At 52.9% G+C, this 20,003-nt stretch overlaps 1 protein-coding gene across 1 annotated transcript in view; it reads left to right on the forward strand.

Moving 5' to 3' along the window:
- The window catches only part of plxnd1 (plexin D1), a 47,904-nt gene that overhangs the window by 24,723 nt on the left and 3,178 nt on the right, over positions 1 to 20,003 (forward strand). Inside the window, exons 14-33 of the mRNA XM_078082887.1 lie at positions 2,820 to 2,925; positions 4,026 to 4,171; positions 4,589 to 4,768; positions 5,049 to 5,133; positions 5,637 to 5,900; positions 8,043 to 8,192; positions 9,543 to 9,657; positions 10,248 to 10,355; positions 11,680 to 11,792; positions 12,676 to 12,780; positions 13,603 to 13,733; positions 14,765 to 14,963; positions 15,064 to 15,210; positions 15,327 to 15,483; positions 15,872 to 15,975; positions 16,875 to 16,938; positions 18,165 to 18,199; positions 18,790 to 18,894; positions 19,026 to 19,189; positions 19,280 to 19,427. Of these exons, the coding sequence (XP_077939013.1) occupies positions 2,820 to 2,925; positions 4,026 to 4,171; positions 4,589 to 4,768; positions 5,049 to 5,133; positions 5,637 to 5,900; positions 8,043 to 8,192; positions 9,543 to 9,657; positions 10,248 to 10,355; positions 11,680 to 11,792; positions 12,676 to 12,780; positions 13,603 to 13,733; positions 14,765 to 14,963; positions 15,064 to 15,210; positions 15,327 to 15,483; positions 15,872 to 15,975; positions 16,875 to 16,938; positions 18,165 to 18,199; positions 18,790 to 18,894; positions 19,026 to 19,189; positions 19,280 to 19,427 (2,626 nt within the window). The remainder of the gene's footprint in view (positions 1 to 2,819; positions 2,926 to 4,025; positions 4,172 to 4,588; positions 4,769 to 5,048; positions 5,134 to 5,636; positions 5,901 to 8,042; positions 8,193 to 9,542; positions 9,658 to 10,247; positions 10,356 to 11,679; positions 11,793 to 12,675; positions 12,781 to 13,602; positions 13,734 to 14,764; positions 14,964 to 15,063; positions 15,211 to 15,326; positions 15,484 to 15,871; positions 15,976 to 16,874; positions 16,939 to 18,164; positions 18,200 to 18,789; positions 18,895 to 19,025; positions 19,190 to 19,279; positions 19,428 to 20,003) is intronic.

Below are 20,003 nucleotides of genomic sequence, written 5' to 3' on the forward strand. Positions count from 1 at the left end.
ACTTTTTTTACATTTATTTGACCTAACATATTTGGACTAAATTTGAATAAGTTATTAAGCTCCCTCCTCTTATTATCATTACCCTCCTACACGTCCACCAGTCTAAGCACTTGAACGTCAACCTCCACTTTGTTTACTTTTCATGTGTTCATAAGGGCAGGTTTCCACAAATATCACTATGCACCGCCGACCACCACACCGTCACCATGGAGACGGCAGGACATCGCTCTGACGCCGACATACCAGGACTCTCCCGTTCCATCCGAACTTTCCATTCAGTATCTGTAATGTTCCCTGAATGGAACAGTTTATCTGGTCTCGCTCCACTGAAGCCAATCATTGTATTAAGACCGGTTCGAGGGCGACCTGCGAGTCTCACCTGTCACTCCAGCTACCTGACACGTCCCCCCCCCCCCCCCGAAACCCCCCTCACACAATTTCTGAAAACAGGCAATCTCATTTCACTCCGGGGGGGGTGTCCTTGTCTCGTGTCGTAATTCTTTCTCCTCCGTGGCTCCTGCGGGCGGCTTGTTATGACAGCGGAGCGTCACGTGCATCCGTCCTTGTGGGGACCTCCCCTTTTATCTAATTATGCCATCTCATCTCCTTAACTTAAACCCTTTACATTTAATCTCATCTTATTATAAACCTTACTTTGCCTAAATCGGCTTACGCGAAGGAGCCGTGTCAAATTACTCAGTTCCACAAAAAAAACACACCCTCCGTCCATCTGAGATTCAAAGCGCGCTCTCGCTACGCCCGGCGCCGTGCGGGCAGGTGTCGGATCGTGCGCCGCGAGGTGAAAAGTTCGCAGCTGTTTGACGCGAGGAACACGTGCAGCTCGCGTCCGTGTCAGCGTTTTAATCGCGGGCCGAAGCGCCGCCTCTGGGTTCTTTGGCTCGGGCCCTCGCTATCGCTTTCACACGAGCCCCGAGGGGCCCCCGCCCCTTTGCTTTTTTGAGCGGCACATCGCCGCTGTCGGCCCCCCGATTGTTGATGATCCTCATCATCCACTCGAGGGAAATGATCGGAGACGTCTTCATAACATCGGCCTCTGAAACCCATAATATCACCGCGGTGGGGCGGCGCTGGAATGTGGAGCCGGGGTCAACCGGGCTGTGTGTGTGTGTGTGTGTGTGTGTGTGTGTGTGTGTGTGTGTGTGTGTGTGTGTGTGTGTGTGTGTGTGTGTGTGTGTGAGTGACTGGGATCACCCTGCATCAACATCACACACACGCAACACACACACACACACACACAACAGCACATCTGCAAACGCCTTATAAAGGAATTTATTCTTTTTCATTTCTGAATGAATTCAAAGTATTTTCGGGTTCTTGTTTGTCCGATGATTTTTTGCTTTGCTCATTTTTCATTCTAACACAAATATATATTTTTGGAATATTGGTCGGAGAAAAAAAAAAAGACATCTGAGGATGTTTCTGGGAACTGAAAAGATAAAAAAAGAACATTTTTATTTATTCAGGAATCTTCAGTAGATTTACAAATGAAATTAACGGCCCTGCAGGGAAGTTCCTGTTCAAAGGCCACGTCGTCCCCACGGCTCTGTCCCGCATCGTAGAAATGCATTCTGTGTGGTTTTAGGAATATCTGAACACATTTTACAGTGACAAACCCAGTGAGTGTTTGCCGTTTAAATGCCACACTTCATCACACTGGCGGTGTTCTACAAACAGGTTCCGTGGATGCGTCTCCTCCTGCAGAATAATCCTCATCATTATCGTACGGCGGCACGTCGGCAGCCTGGCCCCGGAGGTTCCGGCCCTCTTATTTCAGGCTCGAATCTCTCTTGAATAGTCGCGCTTGATTTTATCCGTCCCTTTCTTCTTCATCTCCTCCCTGAATCCGATCATGTGAGACGATTCTATTCAACCGGCTTCTAACCGCCGCGACTCGTAACTGACAGGAGTGTAATTTGAGCGCGATGACATTCTTTACCTGCTGCTCCTGTAATTAGCGAGCACAAACGCAGACGTCGCGCCGTCAACAGATGGGCTTATTTTAGAGTTATTTATTATTTTAACGGCTCGTGTTTTAATTGGGCTCGTTAAATGCCACAGTGGGTTCTGGGTAAAACGGGGCATTTGTCTGACCCTGACATTTAGAAGCACACTCGGAGGAGGAAGCTGTCCGAGCCGGGCCGACAGCCTGACCTGCCCCCCTCCCCCCCCCAAACCTGACACAATCCCCCCACCATTCCTCTGTCAATCACTCTGACGCTGAGAATCTACATCCAGCGAAGCTCGAGGGCCCCGACTAAAAAAAAAACGACGGGGTGTCGCGCCGGAAGAGGATCACGTGAGCTGATAAAGGTCGTGCCCCCGCCGTGTCCCCCCCCCCCTCCAGTACATCCACACCGCTGTGCCTCGATATTCCACCGTGTCGTTAATGTGAGGCGTTCCCGTGGAGCGCGGCGACGACACAAAGGTTTAATCCCGCCAGAAGGCTCCGCTGGGGTTTGACACATCTGGTCTGAGGGGCTCTGAACATCAGCACATCTTCTAATATACAATATCTCAGGGCTTTATTGGATTCCATATGTAAATGCGGTCTGATGAATTGGTTCATAACCACCATTCTCCAAGATTCATTATGTGCCTTTTGTTTAGCTGTCAAGATCAGGATCTCTTTCTTCATCTTATCGGTTCGCTTTCCGCAACGAGTTTAATAGAAATCATCAGACGTTCTTCTGAGTGTTCGTATCCATTATCGCCAGTTTGTTTTATCTCTATTAACTGATCTCTGATTATAATGTTTTGCAAACCGAACAAGGAGGTGACTCTCTGTTTAAATCCCCCAGGCTGGTGTGTCTCACTGGGCCGTCTGCGCGGGAGAGGACGGACGTGGTCCAGGTGGACGTGGACCAGAGTGGGACGGGGACGTCCAGGGACAGCTTCTCCTACTTAGTGAGTATCCTCCACCCCTGCTGATCTTTCTCTGTTCTGTCGGCCTCGCCCTGCGCATTCTTTCTTCTTCTCCGCCTCCTCCGTCCGTCGGCCCTCGCTGCCCGCCGGGAGACGCTTCCCGAGTGTCAGCCGAGTGTTAACAGACGCCTCGCACGGATCCCAGGAATCCTGAGGAGTGTGTGGGAATCTCCGAACCCGGCAGCGTTGTCATTCTGCTCTCGCTGCCAGCAAAAACAAATCTGGCGATTTGTTGGAAGGGTCCGCTTGGCTGTGGATTCATCGCGCGGGGTCGAGGCGGGACAGCCGGCCCTCGTGACGATTGACCTCGACCCGCGCGGTTTCCCGTTGGATTTGGAATATCCAGCCAGTGGAAATACCCTTTGTTTCTTTTTATTAGATCAACAGATCAAGCGCTTCGCAAATCAGTGCTTCTGCGAGCAGCTCTGCCTGTGCGTGATCCCCCCCCCCCCCCCCCCCTCTCCTCCTCCTCTTGACACGCGAGGATGAAGAGAGGATCCAGAACAACAAAGGATTTAGGCCGTGGCGTTGTGGGAACTCCTCCCCGGTGTGCGGCCGTCCACTTTCTGACACGGTGGGAGTGCGAGGGGTTAATGACTGCTGTTTAAAAGGGGGAAGAAGTGGACAGGATGTGCGACTCTGCCGCATCTCCTTCCTCGCGCTCCTTCAGACGGAAACATCTGCCTCCTTGCACCAGCGCTGACACGCAAACGCACAATAGGCCGCCTCCAGCCGCGCACACGGGGGAAGTGAATCCTGTCGGCGAGGACGGGAGCTTCCCCTGGAGGCGAGGGTCACGCGCGGGTCGAGACGCGCGGTGAACGCCGATGCTGGTCGGCGAGCTGCGGAGCCGGACGCGGACCCTTCGTCTGCGCGCAGCTTCTAGCATTGTCGCCTTTTAGTGCCCGGAGGCCCGCTGGCTTCACGTATTGCAGCTCGTGGGCTTTTCCTCACACTGTTCCAGGCGGCAGCTGTCTGCCGATCTGTGAAGACGAGACGTTTGAATCTCAAAGGGGCGAGAAGAGATTTCCGCCACGCGGCCGCGCGTGATTAACCCGAACGCGCTGTCGTCCCTCACTCAGGTCCCGAAGCTGCTGTCCCTGGAGCCCACGAAGGGCCCTCGGGCCGGAGGCACCGTGGTCGTCATCAGGGGGCAGAACCTGGACATCGGCTCCCAGGTGGGAGTGCGAGTGGGAGCCAACGGCACGCTGGCGTGCGCCATCACCGAGTGAGTACCGCTTGCTTTCAGGCCGCTCGGGGGGGGGGGGACGGACGCCTCTCGAAATCTGCCACAAACGTCCACCGGAGCTGAGGGATGAAGTGATTGGGTTTTGCAGGTCAAAGGTCACAGTGACCTCGGGGGCCTCCCCGTTTCACTTGAACCCAGTATCTCAGGGACGCCTTGAGAAGATTACGTCAAATGTGGCTCGAAGATTCGCTTCGACTCAGAGACGAGCCGATCAAGATTCGGGGGTCAAAGGTTACTGTGACCTCACCAAACACATTTCTGGACTTCAAAATGCGTTTTAGGATCATTTTAAGCAGATTTTAGAAGAACCATCCTGACTTTGTTGAGCACAAGTCAAGTCTCAAGTCCTCCAACCCGACGTAATATTCTCTTTCTTTATTTTATTCCTTTTTCTAGTAAAACCGAGGAAACCATTGAGTGCACGATGCCTCCGGCCCTGCAGGCCCACGCCGACTCGGTGACGGTGTGCGTGGAGTTTGAAAACCTTCCGTGTCAAAGTGAGGAGCGCAGCGCCGTCTACACGTACGAGAAGAACCCCACCGTCAGCTTCATCCACCCGAAGAAGAGCTACCTCAGGTGGGCACCGGCCTCACGCGTCGCCAGTGTCGAGCTGCAGGACGCTGCGCCGCGCTTAACAAGTCTTTGCTGTGATGTCATCCTGGTGTGCAGCATTGTCTCTCTTTTGTGTTCAAAATAGCCCCGTGTGCGTCTGACAGCATGATGCGTTTGATGACTCGCGTGTGGATTTGCACCGCAGTCGAACTGTTTTGCATTAAAATCTGGTTGCTTTTTTTTTTGTCACGTCTGAGATGTGACTCTCGTTGCTTGTGTGTGTGTGTTTGTGTGTGTGTTGCAGCGGTGGCAGGACCATCACAGTGACAGGCCGGGGTTTTGATCTGGTGCAGAGCGTCACCATGGAGGTGCTGGAAATTGGAGAAAAAGTGAGCAGTCATCTGAATTTCTTTTCTTTTTTTCCCTCTCCGGGAACTCGTAATTAGGTGGAACAAACAGAAAAACTGTATTTTTAATGTGTCATGAAGTCATCACGCCTCCGAAAGAACAACAACAAAAGAAAGAACTCAGGCATGAGTTGGGGGAGGAAATTAAAATCTGAGATTTCTTTCCAAAGAAATGACACATAAGTAAATATACTACTGATTTATGCAGTTAAACAGGTTTTTTTAGTAGCATTTGTGTCTGTTGGGGCAGACCTTAAATGACCCCGACCATATACTATGTATTACGCATTTCTCTCACCAGCTTCACATGGAGACTCAACAATTCAGTTAAATGTGTGACGCACACTTTTATTTTTTTAATCAAAAACAAAAAAATTGCAAAAATTAAAATATATGGAAAAAAAATATACATTTAAAATAAATTTTAAAAATGGTTATTCCATAATTGCTTTAGCTTCACCCTGACCCCTCTGGCTCTGCTGCAGCGCTGCGCCGTGGTCTCCTCCTCCACGATCACCTGCCCGTCCCCGGCCTCCAGCCAGTCCCAGCAGACCTCGGTGCAGTTCTTCCTGAACGGGCTCCTCTACACCGGCGACCGACCCTTCGCCTACGACAGCGAGGAAGAGGAGGGGGAGCCACACAAAGGTCGCTTCCTGTTGGAGTACGTGGAGGACCCTCAGTTCTTCACCGCGAGCAAGGAGAAGCTGATCAAGCACCACCCCGGGGAGCCGCTGACGCTCATCATCAACGTGAGTGACGCTGATGAGGCAGGACGCTCGACAAGTGGGGCCAAAGTTCACCTTCCTTTTACTCTACGTCTAACTGAATGGGATGCTGTTTGTATTGATTACACGTACATATATATATATATATATATACACACTGTCTTGTTCAACGCAGCAGAGAAGCAATTGGTGGCAAAAGCACTTGTGTCATGAAAAAAATGGGAATTTAATCAGTGTGTCAAATCTTAATCCTTTTTATTCACTTAACCATTTGATGATGGTTTATTAGTTCCACCTTGGGGGACTTTACAGTTCGATAGCTGCAGAAAGGACGGAGAAACAACAGGAAGCAAAGCAAGTATAATAAACATGAACAGTTATAAATTACAATTTAGAACTGATTCTGGCTCATATTTTTTATTTCTTCTATATAATCGCTCATTGTTCTTTAGCCTGCTGTGAGTAATCTAACTTTGCATTAAACACAGAGGACAGTTGATGGGAATGTCATCAGTTTTTAACCTATTCTAAAGTATTTTAAAGGAATTGATGACTGAACACGAAGGACAAAGATATTATCCGATCAACTCTTCAGGGGACCACGGATGTGTTTTGGCCGTCCTTCCACCAGTTGATGGATTTGATAATTAAAAAAACATTAGCTGGTGAGATGACGGCCGGTAGAGACACGCCGCTATCATGGAGTTCTGACGAAAAACACGGATTAGCCTAAATTTTCCGCAGAAAGAACTATTGACAACCTCAAAAGCGTTTTAATATTCAACAGAACTACTGACGTGTCCTCTGAAGGCTTCTTGGTTCTAAAAGCATCACCGCTGGAGCGCTTCCTTGATACATATTCACACAAACCAGAGGCTCATAGAGCACATCAAAGGCCCCCCCCCCCCCCCCGCCGCCGCCGCCGAGGCCTCTTGATTCCAGTCCGGGGGGCCCGGGGGGGGGTGGGGGGGGGGGAGGCTCAGTGGGAGGTCCCGTGTTGTTTCCCGTGGTCTGGCTGATCCAAGCACCTGTCGGCATGGATTCATCACCCTGAAGGGGCCGCCGGCTGTGACGCCGCACGACATTCACATGCTAACAGCACACACACACGGGGGGGGGGGGGGGGGGGGTCTGAACACGAAGCGGCTTCCGCAAGATGCGTACATGGGCGACTCGTCTAAGGACACTAAGGACCCGAGCTGGAATGTGGGCGCGTCCATTGTTTTGGTCCAGAATGTTGGACAAAATGCTTAAATATCATTTAGCATGAAGGTTTAAAGCTGTGTGTGTGTGTGTGTGTGTGTGTGTGTGTGTGTGTGTGTGTGTGTGTGTGTGTGTGTGTTAGGAAGCATTTGTTGACAGAGACCCGGGGGGGGGGCGCTTGAGGGTGCAATCAAAGCACGGAAGCACTCTGGGGATAAACAGGCGCTTCCTCACATCTCAATATTAAAGGGAAATTGCATCCATACAAATATGTTTGTTATTATTCCCGTCTATGAATAATAACACGCCGTATAACCAAGTGACTGCAGACTTCTTTAAACAGCGGCGACATCACCAAAAAAACCCCAAAATGTTATTATCCAATTAGTCTGCCTAAAGCTGTGTACAGTCTACAGACTGACTTCCTGGTTTGATACGTGAGACAATCTGTCTCTAACCTCATGTGTCTCGCTTCTTTACAGCGACTCAGAGGGCCGTTCCATTGATTCCGTATCGCCCTTAAGAAAAGCTCCAGAAAACACCGACTGGTGTAAAACTCCACTTTGATTAAACCAGCGAGTGAGAGAGAAGAGGAGAAAGAAGGCTAATGCGCTTTACCCCGCCAGTCCCCCGTAGAGGCCCCTGAGAATGTTATTTTGGGCACAAGAAGGGATGACTGTCACTGGGTCTGTTTGTTCGAAACTTCCCCGGCCACGTGAGAGAGTCAGCGGCAATGTTTGCTGCTTTAAGCTGAACTCCGGCCCAAACCGGGAGGGGTTTTCTGCTGCCTTTCTCTGCGTGACAGCTGCAACGACGGAAAGATCGCTTTGTGTGTGTGTGTGTGTGTGTGTGTGTGTGTGTGTGTGTGCCCGTCGCGGTTGAACGTAATCCTCAAACCGCCTCTCGCCATCGCACCCCGGCTGACGGCTGTTTTTTTTTTTTTGTTCTCTTCTCCTGGCGCAGAAAGGGCCCAGCGACCTGGAGCTGGTGCCGGAGGAATACTCCGTGATGATTGGCTCCCATCCCTGTAACATCAGCTTTCACAACGACCAGCTGTTCCACTGCACCATCAGCGGGCTGCTGGGCCCCAACGAGGGGGAGCTGCCCGTCACAGTAAGTGTGCAAACGTGTAAAACGCCCCCCCCCCCCCCAAATACGGCCACGTGTCCAACATTTAGAATCCACCGCCTCTCACGCGGCCGCTATCTGTGACTCGGCGACCGTCTCACTCACTCCTCGCTGGTGTTTTTGTTTCGTCTCCGTCGCAATTAGACGCCCTAATCAAGATGGAAGCGGACACTCGTTCGCCTGCCCACGTTCCCCATCTGCTGTTGTCCCCGCTGAGAGGGCTTTATTAAGCGTCCGTCTATATTTAAATCAGAGCCAGACTGAGTGGTTCGTCTGAAAGGCTCGGAGACATACGTCCCTCTCTGCGACAGAAAGTCTACCTGTGGCTCCCCGGGATGTCGGAGAATGAACACGGGCAATTAGCGAGGACGTCTCGGGAGGGCGAGGGGTCAAATTAGATGTCGTAACACGGGCGGGGGGGGGGGGGGGGGGGGGGAGGGGCGGCTGCAGGCGAGCAGCGAGGATGATTAGTGTGCCGATTGGACGAGGGAATAAACAACAGACGTCGGGCCTCGCTGCAGCACCGTCGGCCATCTTTGTTTCTCTGCTTACTTTTCGGCGGCGTGTTTTTTACTCGCCCCCCCCCTGTGTGTTTTGCTCGGCTCTGGAATGGAGCCGAGCTGAGTGGACGTGGGGAGTGTTTCTGTACCAGGGAGCAGGAAGACAGAACAATAGCCCCCCCCCGCACCCCCGCACCCCCCCGCTCCGTTACACCGGCCCGGCTGCTGTCGTCTCTGCTGGGAGGCCCGTCTCTCGCCGGTAAATAAATGCCAGGACCAGAAAGAGGAGGATGGAATGAGAAAAGCAGGAGGGAGCCCAGTGAGCCCCCCCATCACCCCATCCCCTCTTCCCCCCACAGCCCCCACCCCCTCAAAGGGAAAGCAGCATATGAGGGATTTGGTCTGCGGATTTGAGGCTTTTTATCTGGGGTTCTTTTTGTGAAGAACGCCGGGCTTGGGGAAGGATGTGAGGAGGGTCCACAGAGGACCGCTGACTAATCAGAAGGCAGAAGTGAAAGTCTTATTCTTGTCACATCTGGGTTGCTCTGAACTCGGTGACTCCTGCACAGCTCGCTGCAGCGATGGACCATTTTTCAAAAAGAGCTACCGGGTGTCGTTTATCTGTGTCTGCACCTGCGCCCATGAACCAAATGATGCACAGGTACCCGCGTCCCCACCACGGAGCGTATTCCATCCAAAGACAACACCCAATGGCTGCCTTGTCTTCCTAAAATACAATTAGCTTCATCATCATGAAAGGCTTTGTATTTCCATGCACACAATGCCGAGTTCATTCAGACAGTGATGCATCTCCGCGTCTTCTCCTCTTTTCTAGGTGCAAGTGGGGAACTTTCGTCACACCATCGCCAAGGTGCAGCTCGGGGGCAGCGAGCTGGCCATCGTGGTGTCCATCGTGGTGTGCTGCGTGCTGCTGCTGCTGTGCACTGTGGGTAAGTCGCGTAGTGCACCAGCGGTCCACGGATGTGCGGCTGCCGTGGCGATGGATGCTCCAGATGTGGAAGAGATGAGAGGAATTCGGGGGGAGGAGGGGGTCATAATTTCACGAAAACCTGCCTCAGTCCTCAAAGCACAAAGACCTCACTGTTCCTGTGTGTGTGTGTGTGTGTGTGTGTGTGTGTGTGTGTGTGGTCTTCGTATAACTGAGGCAGGTGCTGGGGTGAAAATTAGAGCAATGGTGGATTTTCACACTTTCCCTTTTGTACGTGTTTGTACGTGTTCACAGACCTTTTTATGTTTTTAAGTGGGACAACCGTTGAAATAACACACGCACACATTTTATTTACACATTCACAAACAACAATTCTCAGTGAGATGTTCTCACAGCTGGATGCATCCGTGCACAAATTACTCACAGGCTCAGAAAAGATGCTGTCAAAGGAACGTCCTTTTCTAAAATCTTTCTCCGGTACCTTTCGCGCCCTGCGGATCATCCCCCCGGGGTCGCTGGCGTGAGGCGGCGTGAGGCGCCCTCGCCGGTTGAGACGCGCTCGTGATCTAACTGCATTCCCGCCTTCCTCAGCGCTCGTCGTGTACTGCACGAAGAGCCGGCGGGCGGAGCGCTACTGGCAGAAAACTCTGCTCCAAATGGAGGAGATGGAGTCCCAGATCAGAGACGAGATCCGAAAAGGTGCGTTCGTCCAACAAGCCACACACACACACACAAGCACACGCGTGCACACACAAGCACGCCCTGTACTATCACACAAACGCCGCTCTCACAGCGGTTTGGACCTGGAATGATGTTTTGTTTTCGACTGACATGACAAAAGACCTGGCGGGAAGACGAGAAGTATTGACCGCATGCATTCGTGTGTGCGTGCAGACGGTGTTTGTCTGCGATTGGTTTCCAGTCTGAAGGGGGAGGGAGACACACAACGGTTGACAGATTTGTGCCGAGTAAGCGTGACTCATGAACCCCCAGCGTCTGATGAGCCATCAGTCAGGCGGACGCACTCCGAGTGGCCTCGTCGCCTCTGCTGCTGCGTCCAAGAGGCCTCAGCGCGCGTCCAGCGCCCCGCCTCTCCTCCGCGTGTGCGCGCGCTTGTTTCTAGGGCACAGGGAGTGAAGGCCGCGCCGCGTCTGAGCGACCAGATTTATTGCGTGGAGATGGCGGTGGTGGTGGTGGGGGGGGAGGAAGCGATAGGAGCCGGGGCCGCGAGTCCGAGAGGAGAAGCAGGAGCGTGGGAGGAGGAGTGGGGGAGAGAGAGGAGAGTGGGGGGGGGGGAGGTTATTTATTCACAGGACGCAGATAGATTTGTGGCCGTGTTCGGGGTGAGTGTGCACGAAGCGAGGGAAAGTTCCGATAAAGGCAGGAGAAGAGGGAGCGAGGACGATGGGGAATTGGAACACATTCCAGGCTGCAGGAACAGGAGGTTCTTGGTATTGTGGGATTTTCTTTTTCACATTCGGGGCTGTTGAGGGGACACGGGATGAGTAACCTGGAGTAGGTCTTAAATCCCCCCCACCCCCCTTCCGGGTGTAGTATTCCCCCGTCTTTATTCACACACGCAATCGGAGGGAATTAGCACCGCAACCCAAATACGCCTCCCATCCCGCGACGGGCAGAGGACTTCCATGAAGGGATCTCCAGCGCCTCATTAGTGGGCGACATTATCCTCCCGGAGAACCCGCACCGCGGCATTAAGTCGCTGTCTGGACGTGCTGATACTGCGGCCGGATTTGGCCGCTCTGATTGTCGTGTGGCAAATATTTATACAGAGGAGGAGGAGGAGGAGGAGGAGGGATGTTGGGAGATCTTCGTAGATGCACATGACTTTTGATTTGGTAAATCACATGATACTGGCTCTTATCTGGAGCTGTTTCTGATCCCAGTAGTCTGAGCCTGTGGAGACACGTTTGACTCCTTTTTTTGCCAAGCGCAACAAACCCCAGGAGCCACAAACAATGTCACGATTCAGGACTTTGGGTCTTTCTTCTTGTCCCTCCGCCAGGCTTCGCCGAGCTGCAGACGGACATGACGGACCTGACCAAGGAGCTGAATCGCAGCCAGGGCATCCCCTTTTTGGAGTACAAGCAGTTTGTCACGCGCACCTTCTTCCCCAAGGTGAGAGAGCCCATTTCGCCCGCCCGCTATCTGATTTCCGCCGGCGCACTGACAACACCATTTTTCTCAATGGGGCCTTAATCGTATCTCCCCGCTGCACGCCGCGCGCTTCCCAGCGCCCGAGATGCGCGGGATGAAAAACTTCACCTTGAGACTCAAACGCACGTTTAGCGAGGCGCAGCTCGCTGTGGCGCCCTGCAGGAGAGCTAATGTGATACAGACACACACACACACAGCAGACTTTTGTCTCCCAGCCACAGGCATGGACGTCCAAGGAGACAGAACAATGGCGGGCGCTGAGACAAGCGAACTTTCCCCCTGATTTCTCAAACCTCACTGCTCACAGTTTACATCAGCAGCCGCCGCGCTGGTTTGTTGCAACAGACCCCGGACGCCGTTTTCTGGCGCGGAGGAAGCGAGCGAGGGAGGGTGTTGAAATGAATTCAACTGTTGCTGCTTCTCTGTCGTCTCCGCAGTTTTCCCGCTCAATCAGCAAACTCGTGGCGCGCCGCGTTGTTTGTTTTTCTTTCCTCCGCTAAAGCTTCCGGTTCTCCCCGATTACGCAAAACTTTGTTTGCACAGTTTGGACGCGGGTGGAGCGCGGCTGTGCTGGAAGGACGGCTGCAGAAGGAGCGCTCGGCCCCCCCGGTCAGCGCCATTCAGGCCCCGTGTTGATAAGCGTCGCGTTCCTGCTTCGTGGTCCGTAGGGGGGGGGCCCGTCCGGGGGCCTCCTCGTGAAATTCTCCCTCTTAGGTTCCAGGCTGCAGATTTACCGCACCGGGGTCCCGAGGCCGGCTCCTATTTGTGTGTGTGTGTGTGTGTGTGTGTGTCTCTCTGTCTCGCTATCGCGCTCCAACCGCCTCCCCGTTAATGTGTGTTTCAGATGTGTTCCGATTACGAGAGGAGTCTGGTGCAGCCCGCCTACAAGAACGACGGCCTGGGCCCGCGGGCGCTGCCGGAGACGCACCCGCTGCTGCAGGACTGGAAGGTGAGGGGTTAAGCCATTAGGCCGCTCGGCTGGGCTTCCTTCTGCCACATTGACTCGCCTCCTTCCCTTCGCTCGCCCCTGCTCCTCGACTGGGTCACACTGAAGCGCGTTACGGTTTTCGTGGTGGGCTCGTTGTTGATGAGGAGTAAGGAAAAGAATAGTGTTATAGCATAGTGTGTGCGTTTGTAATATGAGGGGCGGACGGGAGTGGAAGCTACAAAGAGAAGGTGGGTCCACAAAGACGAGCACGCGTTCGGGAAAGAGAGGAGGAGTCGGCGGCGATGGCGGCGCCGGGTTTTGCAGGGCCGACAGCCGGGAGGGGCAGGAGGGGTGGGAGGGGGGGGGGGGGGGCTGTCTGGCGGTGATGAAGTGCCTTAGATCCACATCGGCTTCCCAGGAAGTGTTTTTCCAGGTCACAGCAAATAAATCTCACAGGCGGGCATTCATCTTAATGGACACCCCTGTTCTCCTTCTGTCAGCCTCCGGACCGCTTCCATATGGCCGCGGCCCGGAGGGAAGACTTCCTCCCACTGCAGCTCCGCCGCGCCCCGCAGACGGCCCGCGCTCGTTATGCCGAGTCGGCGCGTTTAGAGGCGGGTTCGGGGGTTTCAGAGAGAGAGCGAGAGGGAGAGGGAGGGGGGGGGGGGGGGGGGTGCCTGGAGAGGAGGAAGAGGGAGGTGTGAAAGAAGGATGAGGTGTTCACCGGACGGGTCACTCCGGACGGGAGGCGGCAAAAAGGGGGGCGGGGCGGGTGTGCGGCGCACTCGAGGAGAAACGCCGCTGAGACGAAACAACCGCTTCCGTCTCCCTTCTGACCCGCAGGCCACCGACGCGACGCGGCCCAACGTGGAGGAGGGCATCACCCTGTTCTCCACCCTGCTCAACAACAAGCACTTCCTGGTCACGTTCGTCCACGCCTTGGAGCAGCAGAAGGACTTCGCAGTGCGAGACAGGTGAATGCAAGAAGTCATGAATGAATTCATACGATTTATACGCCTGTTACGGCTGCAAATTATTTTGGCTGCAGATTTAATATATTGATTATTTTTGTCATTCACTTTGGTTTTTTTCCACCACAGATATTCAGTTCCAATCAGACCATTTTGACCCAAGTAATTTAGATTTACAAAATAGTTGAGAACAAATTGAGTGATTGCTGAGGCTTTTTTGTTGTAGAGCATCATATTGCGAGGTGTTTACTGTGAAGCCACAATATGAAGGCGCCAAAGATAAATATCACCCGGCTGCAGTTCTTCTCACCTCGGGAGAGCGTTACCAACACGCGGCTCATTGTTCGGGTTTTAAGGACCGCAGCTGTGCTGCAGTGTTGTTTCCAGCCACAACAAAAATAACCACTTCATGCCGAAACAGAAAAGTGTCCGAGACCTCAATTAATGCAGATCCAACATTGGAAATATTCAGTAAAAACATGCAAATAAAGCAAACTGAGGTATTTCACTTCATTGCTTGTTCAACCAAAGCATGTTACCTAAGTTACATTTTCTATACCATGACATAAGAAGCCATGTTAATTATTATTAATGAATCGTACACAGAGGGTGCCTCTATTTTCACCGCGGGAGCTTCTTCCCTGTAAGCACAGACCTGCTGTCTCTGCCGCTCCAGCTGTGTGAATGCACAGCCGTTCATCGGCGTTGCTGCTCCTGATGTCCTTAAACTAGCCGGTCATCGCGGAGAAACAGAGACCTGCTGTGCCGCTGTCTGCAGGATTAAAGGGGCTTTGTTAGGGAAATCCCCTGCACCTCTGGACTCCCCGCATTAGATCAGGTCCTTTATTTGGCTCTGCCGTCACATGTGCTGTGGGAAGGACGAGGCCCTGTTGTTGACTGCGGTTATTTCTAATCTTTGCCACTGCGTGTGCATCACTGACCGCAGGCACTGACGCTGCAAGTTTCCTCCCCCCCCCGAAAAGCATGTTTTCGCTCATCCGTCTCCTCTGCTGCCCTGTTTTCTCGCCCTTCAGATGCAGCCTGGCGTCTCTGCTCACCATCGCCCTCCATGGCAAGCTGGAGTACTACACCAGCATCATGAAAGACCTGCTGGTGGACCTGATCGACGCCTCGGCCTCCAAGAACCCCAAACTGATGCTGCGCCGCACCGAGTCCGTGGTGGAGAAAATGCTGACCAACTGGATGTCCATCTGCATGTACAGCTACCTCAAGGTGACGCTCGGGGGAGGGGGCAGATGCCCAGACGGGCTCGGTTAAAAGGAATTCCTGCATCTCTGACTTTTGACCCCCGCCTCTCTCCCGTGACCTCCAGGAAACGGTGGGTGAGCCTTTCTTCCTGCTGCTGTGCGCCATCAGGCAGCAGATCAACAAGGGCTCCATCGACGCCATCACGGGGAAGGCCCGCTACACCCTCAACGAGGAGTGGCTGCTCCGCGAGAACATCGAGGCCAAGCCGCAGGTGAGCGAGCGCCCAGGGGTCCGTCCCGGTCAACTCGAGTCGACTGCGGCAACAAAACGTCTTGACGGAACCTTGCAGAGGTCTGAAATGCCATCGCTCTGTGTTTATTTTCGCAGAACATGAGCGTGTCCTTCCAGGGCTGCGGCATGGACTCGCTGCCGGTCAGGGTCATGAACACTGACACGGTGTGCCAGGTGAAGGAAAAAATCCTGGAAGCCTTTTATAAGAACCTGCCATTCTCCCAGTGGCCCAGAGCAGAGGATGTCGACCTGGGTAAGAGCACATTTCCTCTGATTATCCTCCTCCTTTCCTCTCCCACTGCCCTCTGAGATTTAGTAATCTCTTTTGCAAAAGGTCAATTCCTCTCATGGAGCTCAACTAACCTGAGGCCGCAATATAATAAATGACAGAACGCATCGAGGAGAATGTACAGTCACAATCACAGAGAGTTATTGCTTCGAAAAGCTGCGGAGCCTGCAGAGCTGATTTGATTAACGGTGCAAGAATATTTCCACAGGTCGTGACACAGAGAGTTAGAGCGCGGCTGCCCTCTGTCACGCATATTCTTCTCCAAATGTAGGACGAAATTGTCTCATATCAGCTCCCCACCCTCCCCCCCCTCTTCTCCGCCCTCCCTTCTCGGCTCTCCATCCCTCTCCAGAGTGGTTTGACTCTGGCAGCAACAGCAAGCTTCTGCAGGACCTGGATAACTCCTCAGTGATGGAGGACGGCAGGAAGAAACTCAACACCGTCTTCCATTACCAGGTGTGTTGTGTTTGTGTGAGACCTCAGTGGAGGTGTCCCTGTGTGTCCCTGTGTGTCCCTGATAACGTGACAGCGGCAGCAGTGGTGTTGGAGGTGAGAACTCCTTGTAAATAGTCTCACTGTGTGTCCATAGGTGGGAGGCTGCACGCATGTGTGTGTGTGTGTGTGTGTGTGTGCAGCTGCTGCGATCATTCAGACACGCTGTGCATCCATTCCAGCAATTAGGTCCTGTTTTACAATAAAAATGTTATGTTTATTTTAACACATAACCTAAAGATCCAAACCAAGTTTAAAAAAAGAGACTTTGTGTCTTATATGTGTTCCACAAAAAACGACTTTAATCAATATTAAATATTTAATAAATGTATTTTATTACTAGTACTACTGCTAATTCCTAAATGCATACAAATCCACTTTAACGCATTGTATTAATTATTTTTATTTAGATCAAATCATTTTTTTATTAAAAGAATTAGAATTGATACAAAAATGAAACCAATTATAATAAAGAACTGTTTTAAAAAAATTACAAGTAAAGAATAACCAGGCACCGAGTAAAATGAAGATGACCCCGAGAATGTTTGTTTGTTTTACGTCTGCGTTCGTTCGAGCGCGAGCGAGCGTTTGCCTGGTGACCCTCGACCTCCGACCCTTTACCTGTACTCGCTAAGTGCTCTGTTTATTTTTTTTTGCCGAGCCGCTGGGGCCGAGCTGTGAAAAGCAGCGAGCCGCAGCGTGTCCTCACAGTCGGGCTGTTCCATCCATTTCACCGCAGACACACACACACACACAAACAAACGCACCTCTGCACGCCTTAATGATGCTGTTCCGTTGCACCCCGGCTGACCCCTGACCCCGTGCCCTCTCTCCTCTCTCCTCCCTCCTCCCTCCCTTCACAGATCCCGGAGGGGGCATCGCTGGCCATGAGCATGAAAGACAAGAGGGACAACACCCTGGGGAGAGGTACGCCACCCACAAGCGGGACACCCCTCACCCCTTTTGTCACACTCACTCGGACAAATGCGCGCACGCCCTCCATCACGGGGAAACGGCCGAATGCCCGGGGAACGCGATACGCTGCACGTGCACGAAACCCCAAAAAGACACACGGCGGACGTCTAAACACACCCGCGCCTCATAAATCACAAGGACCTCCCGCTCCGGGGAGCCGTCACGCTGCCACTTGGGCTCCTTTTCTGGGTTATAGGTGTGCTCCATTAGCCAACGTCAGCTCCGCGAAGCGCCAAAAGTCGGCCCGGCGTTCCAGCCTCGACCCGGGATATAATGAGCGCTCTGCCTGTTGACAGATGAGTCCACGTGCAGCTCTTAATGGGCTTGTCCGGGGGTCTGCCTTACATAATCAGTACCAGACCAGGCGCTCGGTTCCGCTCGGGCTCTGTCCGTCAAAACGGCTCCTCTCATTCACACCGGGCCCCCCCCCAAAAAAAAAACTGCTCACGTGGACCAAACCCGGCTGCGGCTTCAACGCCTCAAGGGGAGGAGGGTGGGGGGGGGGGTGTTATGAGCCTGTAGTGCTCCCTGGCTAATATGAAACCCTGCCCGCCTGTGATCGGCGATGTGGGTCTGGACCGAGGTCCCGGCGGGGCAGCAGCAGCAGTGGCGTAATGAGAACACACTCACAAGGCCGCTGTGTGTGTGTGTGTGTGTGTGTGTGTGTGTGTGTGTGTGTGTTTTCTCGTGTGCACCTGCACAGACGCTCGGGTGTTCGTATGTTTTCACCCGGGTGTGTTTTGTGTTTAGATTTATATAAACTCCGGCGCGGTTTTAATGCCGTTTTCCCGGCGCTGGCCCGGCCATTACCATCTCATTACTCCGGCTCCAGAGCCAATCACAGGGTCCGTGTGTCTGTCTCCCCTAATCTGTCTCTTCTCTCTCTCCGTTCTCACGTAATCTTTCTCTTTCATTCTCTCAGACAGCTCCCCTCCCGGCCCACAGTCCACCTTAATCACTTTCTCCTCTCGCATGTACTCTATCTCCCTCGCGCTCCTGTCAATCTCCCCTCCTGTGTTCTTTTTTCCTCCCTCCCTCCCGCCACACTCCTCCGTGCTCGCCTCCTCCCGTCTCCTCTCGTTCCCTCAGGTCTCCGCCCTGCTGATTGCACATTGTTTCATGCCGAATATATATATATATATATATATCTTTCTTTTTGTCTGTCTCTTCCCCTTTAGTGAAAGATCTGGATACGGAGAAGTATGTGCACTTGGTGAGTATCTCCTCATAGGCAATCAAAAGGTTCGTCAAAGTCCACTCCTCTGGCGTTCGCCGCAGTAAGTCAGGCCGCATCGGCTTTACGGCGGCGTGAACGGGGGGGTGGGGGGGGGTGAATGGAGGTGAAACGGAAAGCTGCTGAGAGGACATGACAGCGCTAATGCTGCTTAAGCTCTTTTATAAACGTCAGCCAAGATATGGGTCCTTTGACTTTAGAATAATGAGTTTCTTGGAACACAATTTGCCGGCTGAACAGTTAGTTTAAGAGGACAGTTCTTCCGCCCTTTTTTGACACAAGTGGGTGGATTTTTGAAGGCTTCTATCGCTTTTCTCTTACTCATATTCAGACCTGTATGAGCAAGTCCGAGACATTATCCTGTACAAGGCACCCAGAGAAAACCACAAGAACCCCCCCCCCAACTTCCATTACAATTGTGCATACCATCTTCAAATGACCCAGATGTGGTTTCTGGATCGCGTGTCCAATGCAAGAACCAGAAAACCCCCCGGAGCGCCTCCATTGAGCTCGTTGCGAGCTGGTTTATTATCCCGACTTGTTGACCTTTTTGACTTCTGCTTATCCAGGTCCTGCCTCATGATGACCTGATGGAGAACAAGAGGTCACACAGGCAGAGCCACCGCAAGAAGGTCCTGCCTGAAATCTACCTGACGCGCCTGCTGTCTACCAAGGTGAACCGAAGGAGCCGCCGCTGGCCGCCCGACATCCGAGTCGTCGTTCTGTCTCCTCTTGCCGTGACCCACGTTAGCCTCAGGAACCAATTGGAGATCTCTACATCGCGTTCCGTTCTTCTCCTCCACAGGGGACTCTGCAGAAGTTCTTGGATGACCTCTTCCAGGCCATCCTCAGCATCCCTCCGGAACGCCCCCCCCTGGCCATTAAATACTTCTTTGACTTCCTGGAGGAGCAGGCGGACAAGCGGGGCATCACGGACCCGGACACGCTGCACATCTGGAAAACCAACAGGTAGACGTCTAATCTCTGTGCTTGAGGTCCCCTCCGGTCGCCTCGCCGCGCACGTCTTTTGAAAGGTTTCATTTCTCTCTCTCTGCGCAGTCTGCCGCTGCGCTTCTGGGTGAACATCCTGAAGAATCCCCAGTTTGTGTTTGACATCGATAAGACGGATCACATGGACGCCTGTCTGTCCGTCATTGCTCAGGCCTTCATAGACGCCTGCTCCGTTTCTGACCTGCAGCTGGGAAAGGTGAGATTATCTATTCATCCACCGGTGCATCTTCTGTCCGTCTGTGGGACATTGACACCATGTAAAGCTTCAGAGCTATGACATGTTGGGCTGACTGCAAGGTGCCACAGACGCAGAGACAGGCGTCCCTGTCAGTGACCCATTTACCATTCAAACGGCTTTATCACGTGCACAAAAAAAAATCATTACTTTTTGTACCTTTTTGACGTTTTTTGTCCCTTCACCTCATGCAGGATCCGTCCACAAGTGCTTCACTTGTGTGTCTGTCTCTGTTTGACCACACACACACACACACACAACACACACCTCTGCAGTCCCCGGTGAACTCCATCCAACTGTCATCTCCATCTACCTCTCCACATGTTGTCTTGGCTGAGTCGGCTGATCCAAGGTCATGCGCGGCAGGGATCTTTTTCCATACTGTGCCCGTGTGTGTGTGTGTGTGTGCGCGTGTGTGTGTGCGCGTACGCACCCCCCGCTTGCACGTCAGCGTCCTCCCCTTTAACCGCTCCGTCTCGTCCCTCCGGCGCCGCGACCCTGAGCGCGCTCCGCTTCCTGTCTCCCTCTCCGACTGGC

Source organism: Gasterosteus aculeatus, chromosome 2 (genome assembly GCF_964276395.1).
Source record: "Gasterosteus aculeatus chromosome 2, fGasAcu3.hap1.1, whole genome shotgun sequence".
Classification (NCBI taxonomy): Eukaryota; Metazoa; Chordata; class Actinopteri; order Perciformes; family Gasterosteidae; genus Gasterosteus; species Gasterosteus aculeatus.